Source organism: Octodon degus, unplaced genomic scaffold (assembly GCF_000260255.1).
Source record: "Octodon degus isolate 3935 unplaced genomic scaffold, OctDeg1.0 scaffold00429, whole genome shotgun sequence".
Taxonomy (NCBI): Eukaryota; Metazoa; Chordata; class Mammalia; order Rodentia; family Octodontidae; genus Octodon; species Octodon degus.
Window position 1 is genome coordinate 14,535 of NW_004525005.1, and position 7,580 is coordinate 22,114.

General features: G+C 51.9%; 1 protein-coding gene across 1 annotated transcript in view; it reads left to right on the forward strand.

Moving 5' to 3' along the window:
- The first annotated feature begins 2,080 nt into the window (after positions 1-2,080).
- LOC101575049 (butyrophilin-like protein 2) overlaps positions 2,081-7,580 on the forward strand; it is a 103,808-nt gene continuing 98,308 nt past the window's right edge. The window contains exon 1 of the mRNA XM_023708658.1: positions 2,081-2,339. Within this exon, the coding sequence (XP_023564426.1) occupies positions 2,093-2,339 (247 nt within the window). The 5' untranslated portion in view covers positions 2,081-2,092. The remainder of the gene's footprint in view (positions 2,340-7,580) is intronic.

The following is a 7,580-nucleotide window of genomic DNA, read 5'->3' on the forward strand; positions in this document are numbered from 1 at the left end:
TTGCTTCAGTTGATAAAAACATCCGCGGAATCAACCTTCATTTCTCTGTAACTGTTCTTGCAATTGCTCTCACATCCTTTGTCTCTTCTTTAAATGAAGGAGAGACCTAGATACCTATTAAGTCAGAACCAATGAAAGCATAAATATATGAGAGAGTCCATGTAATATACTCATGAAACCATAAAAGAACATAAAGTCACATTATTAAACAAGTCTAGAAGCATAAAAAATACTTAAAACATCTGCTGGGAATACAGACGATGTTTTCCAAAGAGCCACTGCACAGGAATTCCCACGTAGCTTCCTTGCTTGATGGCAGTCTGGGCGTTCACACCCAGGTACGCTATGGCCCCTCCACTGCACAGCCAGAGGTCACTCGGACTCCGCACCCCTCCTGCCAGGTTGCAGGCGTTCTTCAGAGTCTGGTCCAGCCTGAGGTCTCGGGCAGGGAGCGCTCTGTCCCTCTGCCTGGGTGTGATGGTGGGTTCCGCGGACATGTTCTCAGCCAATCTGTTGTCAACTAAGTCTGGATTAAAGCAGTGCAGTCAGTTCAAATGTGACACCAGTTCAGTGGTGTCTGTCAGGGCTAGCTGAGAAATACCACACTCGCGCCTCTGCTGTGGGTGTCCCGTTAGCAGTGGGAAAATGGTGCCCTGGAAGGCTCCCACCCTGCGTAAGCCAGGCTGAGTGTGTGTCTCTGCAGGCCTGGACTGCGATCTCCAGGCCTGCCTTTTAGCAGACTCAGTGCCATCTGCTGTCTGACGTCAGCAGTCTCCAGTGACTAACTGTCCTCCTTACTCAGAGACCTTGTCATTATGATGTCCCCAAGGGGCTGCTCTGAGACTGAAGCCCGGACTCCCAGCTCTTTCCCACAGTATCTTCCTGTGCGGCTATGTGGTGGGAGGTTGGACGGCAGATCCTCACTCTTCATTACCACTGCAGGTCACGCAGGCTCAGACATGCACGTCCTCCCTGCCGTCTCCCACTCCAGACTGACCCTTGTTCTGTGGGAGCCGAGCCGTGGTCACTCACTGCTCTGCCGTGCCGTCCCCTCTGCTCTGCGCTCCTCGCGGTAGTTCTGAGTCTGCTGCACGGCTCCTTCTCTGCTCAGCCATCTGGATGTCCACATCATCCTGCTCAGTGGTTTTCCTCAGCTGCTGTGCTGTGACTGTCTCTAGTCTGGCTCGTAAGTTCTCACATCTTGTCATCCACAGCAGATCTTTTCAGGCTTCTTCATATAACAGCTCCTCTAGCCAGTTGTGGAGAATCTCCTAGTCCACACTTTTGCCTTGTTCAGGACCAGTCAGATTATCCAACTTGAATTTCTGCTGACCCCTGTGTAAGGGGCAGATGAGAACAGGCCCAAGCGGGTGCAGTTGAGCTGAGGTGCGGAATTCACAGTTGTGGCTGGCCAGGGACCAGCCGCAGGTCAGAGCATTCCGATGGACACACAGACGCTGATGCTCTAAAATGAGACTAGGGAATGTGTTTCCACTCTTTCATTAGAAAAACAGCTTTAATGTTTTCATATTCAGTTGGCTTATGTGACTCATTCTATGAGTAATACATGCTTCAAAGCAGTAAAATATTTGACTCCATTTTGAAATATTTATTTTATGTCCTATATATGTGTTATGTGGAAAGTTATTAAAGTACTCAAGGAGTGGAATTTTTTACCTGTAAAGTAGTAATCCCTTCAAACACCAAAGGTGATAAAATTTCAGTATTCTGCTTCATGTAAATGTGACTTACAACCCTAAGCTAACTGGAGAAACATTTAGCTTCAAGCCAGGTCACTGTTGCATATTTGCCTTAGTACCCTACAATCTCTCAGACTCAGTGTGGACCTGTTCCTCCCACTTACCTGTGCTCATTTCCCGTGTGAGGTCAGCAGGTGAGCTGACCCGATGTCTCTCCCGTCTCATCAGGAGGCCCCACCACGCCTTCCACGCTCCCAGCACTGACTCTGTCCTCCCCTTGATCTCCTCCAGGGCAGCTCCAAGTGCAGGGACCGCAGTCTCCAGTCACCGCCCGGGTGGGAGAAGCGGCGGTGCTGCCCTGTCACCTCAGCCCACCCGCGGATGCTCGGAACATGGCGATCAGCTGGTACCGGGACGGCCGATCGGTGCTGGTGCACGAGTACAGGGACTCTCAGGACCGCACGGAGCAGCAGAGTCTTGAGTACCAGGGGAGGACGCAGCTCCTGAGGGAGAGCATCACCCAAGGCAAGGTGGCCCTGAGGATCCATCCCGTCATCCCTGGAGATGAAGGAGACTACAGCTGCGTCTTTGTAACACCCACAGAGCTCGGCCACGCACAGTTTGAGCTGCGTGTCTCAGGTAGGCATCCGATCAGGACTCAACTGGATGTGTGGAAGGTGTGGTTGAGTCAGTGCAAACACCATAATGAAATGCCAGGGTTTTGAGTTCAAATTCATCTAATAGGTTTTTACGGAGAGATTTATTTTTTAATATAAAAATATTCCTATCAGTTTTCTTTGCCAATATAATTGCTCAAGGGCAGGTTTGCTGTTATACCGAGAGTCTCAGAGCTCATCTCGGTCTGGGATTTCCTTCCCACCTGCTGGGCCCAGCAGGAGGTGCACAGGGACAGGAAGGACTTGGACAGCCTACATTCAAGATCCAGGTTTCTGCACCCCATTTCCCTCCATCCTGGATGTGCTTTTGCCTATCACGTGTGTTCCCACCCATTCTTCCTCTGTCACCCTGTGGACGCTAATTCCTGCAGAAGCCTGCAGTGAGACCTCCCCTCCGCCCCCGACATTGACAGCAGGTAAAAGCATCCCTGAGCAGATGGAAGGGTAAGGAAGAGCCGTAGTTCAGGCATGAACTTAGGTGGAATCAGGGCACTTTCCAGATGTCTCAGGGCCATCAGCTGAGCTCAGGGATGGGGTCCTCCTTGTCTTGCTTTAGAGGGCCTCAGCACACACCAAGCAAACCATGACTAGCTGCACAACCTGACCCTGGAGCTGCAGGCAGAGCTTGCTGTCCAGGTTCCCCACCTGCGTGTCTCCTCTGCCTCCCATTTCAACAGTCACTGAAAGCCGAAGCCTGCTGGTAGCATAGGCTTGCATCGTACCAACTCCAGCCAGACCACTGTGGCTGTTGTCTCAGTTACCTAATAAAGCAGCTGGTCATACAATTCTTATACATTTTAACAGTCTCCAGGATAGAGACTTGCTGGCAAGAGAAAACCCTAAAGTTCAAGTTCTTCCAGGTAGAACCTCCATGACTGGCTCCACAGGATCTCTGTGGACCAGGGCAGAGCTCAGCCCCTGCCTGGATTAGAAAGCCTCACCTTCCAGGAGGTGCCCTGGAGCCTGTCCTGCTGGTGCCCTCTGCAGGCAAAGCAGCAGCGTCTGCCAGGTGCCCTGGGGAAAGGAGCTGCCAGGCCAGGGGAGGCTGACTGTACTCCTCTCTCAAAAGCCTCTTGCCTTCTGGTGAGATTTTCTCCCCTCTGTGGGGACCTCTGTGTGACCCCGACACAACCCTTCCCAGGGGCTCTGCAACCATTCTCTAGGATTTGTGCAACTGTGTCTTGTAAACCTTTACTTATATAAAGAAGAAAACCTCACAGGTGGCTGTGAGCCTGAGCCTGGCTCCTCCCCTGTACCTCCTGGTGCACTCCTTCAGTCCTCTGCAGCAGCCTGACCTGTCCACCCCAGGCTGCTCTCTGGCACAGACGGACTCCACACTGGAGGAATCAGCCTCCCCTGGGCCCAACCTTATCCCACATACCCAGCAGCGCTGTCCTGCCTGCCCTGGCCTTGCTCTAACCCCAGCAATGAGTCCCTGCTCTGCTCTCATGGGTCCAAGAGGAGAGGTTTTCAGAAGCACCTTGCTGAGTTCCAGACAGGAGTAAAGAAGAGGTGATGAGGGTTCAACCTAGGCACATCAAGAATGAGATAAATGTTAACTAAGAGGAACCCAGTGTCAAGCTTTCAGTTGCCACAACTGACATCCAGCTGAAATGGCACACATCAGTCCCTCCCACCTCTCGTAAAGCTGGAGCCCGCTCACGTGCCAGCGCTGAGCTGGTTCTCTCATGCTCCATGAGCAGCGAGACACAGACAGACCTCGGTTTGCAGGCAGCCATCGCTCCTAAACCTGCTCACCATCCAGAGCGCTTGTGTGTCAAGCAAACTTCTGCTTAAGCAATAATGGAAACCCAGGTGAATTGTTCCACAACCCAAAAATAGTCCTATAAAGTTGACTCAGATACTGCAGTATAATTCAAAGATATGAATAAAAACACATTATCCTGCTCTGGAAAACCTGCAGGGCTATTGTCAGAGAAGAGAGAGGAGGGCTGTCCTGTAGGATGCCTTTCTCTGTCGTTAGTGGAGCCACCCTATGGGTTGGAATCTTTCTTCTTATGCAAGTTTAACAAAAGCCCCCCCCCCCCCCCCCCCCCCCCCCCCCCCCCCCCCCCCCCCCCCCCCCCGTGTGCTAGCACTTGCTGTGCCTGCACTGAGCACTTTGTGGATGTGTGACGCTGAGCCCGTCCTGGGCAGATTCCTTGCGCACGCTGCTGCAGGGCCTTCCTTGGGGGCTTCCTACAGAAGTCTGCACTGCTTTTCACATTTTGCACGTCCCTACTTTCGAGTGAAGTGAGTGGTTCCTCCTGCAGGGTTTCCTCCTCCTCCTCCTCTGCAGAGGACATGTCCTGTGTACTCTATTTCTGTGGGAGACAGTCACCTGTAATTCCAGGGAGAGAGAGAGACAGAGATGGGGTGGGGGGTCCCCACCCCGTCGGCTCAGTGGAGATCATGTGATGTTTGCCTCATGTACTCCCCTTATTGCCAGACATTGCATGATTATTACCTTAGAGTGCGTTAGCAATGTCCGGTCTTCCTGAACGTTCACAATTACAGTTTCTTGCCAACCTGAGCAACCTTTGCGGAGGTGACAGTGTGCAGCTTGACGACTGCTGGGGTGCTGTCGTCTTGACTCGTGAAGTTCTGCTTTGCTTCCAATTTTTTTTTACTATATTTTATTCTCTTTAAAAATAATAATAAGGAATGTAAACAAAGGAGAAAAACCAAAACCAAAACAATCTTTCTTTCTTCAAAACAATAGACATCTGCCACGCTAACTTTATTGTACTGTGAATTTGTTCCCTAGGACTCAAGGACTGTATTTGCAGGAGACAATTTTTTCAGTGTCCTTGAAATTCAAAATTGAAATGCTAAGCAACAACAAATGTGATCTGTGGAATCTTTCTTCCACAGTAACATCGGTTCTGTTTTTAGATTCTTTAGGAATTCAAGCTATTTTTAAATTTTTAAAAATTAAAATGGAAACACATTTTATTTTCCGTTCTCTCTTCCGACTCACGAGACAACGGTGTCCTGTGCCCTTCCAGCCTTCCTCCTCCAGGCACGCTCATCTCCGTGCACCTGACTCCCCGGGCTTCCCGGGAGAGCTGAGCCCCGTGAGCCCCCTCTCAGGAGCTAAGCTCTCTCCCCTGCGCCTCTGCCTTCCCTCATTTCTTTAGTCCTCCCGGTCCTGGAGGAGCAAAGGGAGGCCCAGGTCAGGAATCTGTTCCCCTGGAGATTTTACCTCTGCAGGGACCCAGAGTTCTGTTGCTGTCCCTCTCCTCACTGTTTCCCCTTCAAAGAACTCAGCTTTGGGCTGGAGAGATGGCTCAGTGGTCTAAAGCATCTACTTGGAGCTAGCTTGGCAAAGCATCAGGGACTGCGGTTCGATCCCCCAGCACCACATGCCAGCCAGCCCTGCCCCCTGGTGGGCTGAGCTGGCCACACACACACACCTCTCTCTCTCTCTCTCTCTCTCTCTCTCTCTCTCTCTCTCTCTCTCAAATAATAAAAAAAAATAAAATGATATTCATATAAAAAGAACTCAGCTTTGCAGCTTCACAGCTTGCTCCTGGCATCTTTCTAACTCATTTTTTAAAAAGGGTAGAACTTCAGAGAAAGGATCATTAGTAAGCACCAGCTGAAGGCCCGTCTCTCGTGCTTGTAAACTCAAAGGGAGCGTTCTTTTCCCTCCCCTGTCCCCTCCAGCCTCAGGTGCGCCTCCCCTCATTCACATCCGGCCCGTGCACACGCGGAGCATTACCCTGACCTGCGCGTCCTCGGGGTGGTACCCGGACCCTGAGCTCCAGTGGAGGGACCCACGAGGACGGCGTCTGTCACCTGACTCGGATGAGAGGAAATCTGTACTAGAAGACGGCCTGGTCCATGTGGAGAGCTCTGTGACGGTGGAGGAGAGCTCAAGGGCGGAGGTGTCCTGCTCCATCAGGAACCCGGTGCTCGGAGAGGAGAAGGAGGCGCGGCTCTTGGTGGCTGGTGAGTGCCCTCAGGGCCTCACTCTGGGGTTGGGGGTGGGGGGTCTGGGGGGGCGCGATGGCTCCGAAAGACAGACTGGAAGAGCGGCCCGGTGCACGTGCCAAGCTCTCCTTTGGAAGCTAGGTAAACATACCTGTTTTTCTAGTTTTTATTTTTTAACAGTAAGGCCTTACAATGCTTCCTAATAAATGCTGTCCTGGATAACAGAAACACAGAGTACGGCAGAGCATTTTGAGGAATGCGTTAAAGCTCATTCCAAGCTTGTCAAAACACCTTTACCAGGGAAGACCCCTGCACAACCCTGTGGACTCCATTTTTCCTGCTGTCACACCCAGTTGCAGTCCTGGCCCTGCCCCCTGCTGCCCTGTGACCCTGGACAAGCTCTGGCCTCCATCTGGGTGTCCCCTGCTAAGCAGCAATGACCCTGCTGTCCCTGTCCTCAGGCAGCCCTGAGCAGTGACTCCCTGGGGCATCCGAGGGCAGAGAGGAGCTGCCCACCGCAGGCCGCGCTGTGCCCCTCCCCAGCGGCTGCCCCAGGAGGCCAGCGTGGCTCTCAGGCTCCCATTCTGGGTCCTTTCCTCAGCCAGAGAGCAGCTGCGGGCCTGTGAGCCTGCTCCTGCCCTGAGCATCTGTCCCTCCCAGCCTGGCTCCGCCCCTTCCTTGCCTCTGCTCCCCTCTCCTGCTCCTCCCCACAGCCCGGAGGCCCATGGAGCTGCCTGCTGGGCCCCTCTGTGTCCTCACAGGAGCAGGTTGCCCTGCCCTGACCCCTGAGCCCTTTCCTGGGGCTGCACCCAGCTGGGCGCACTAACGGCCTCTCTGTGTGCCCTGTTTGTTCTGAGCTGTAGCTTTCTGTATCCCCGGGTGGAATATAAAGTATTGCAGGTATTGTGTTCTAATTCGTTGATATCTGCACTAGCTGGTAAAGTAATTAATGCCAAGTGTCCTTTATCTGGAGGAATTAGAAAAATGCTTTTGTGATTTAATTTGGTAACTCACATTAAACGTAGGCAGAGCTTTTGCGGTTGGAGTGGTTAAGAGAGAATTATATATCAGAGAAGTGAACGTCTAATAGAACCTTAGGAAAACAAAATTTAAGTTGTTACAATGGCCCTCGTGTTATAGTTAGACTTTCATACCCATAGTGGATGGCAGAATATTTGAGAGAATGGAGAGTTGGACCTAAGAAATGCAGTTATCTTCTGAGCCTGCATAGTCTCATAGGCTAAGCCCAGGTCCTTCTTTAGCTTTA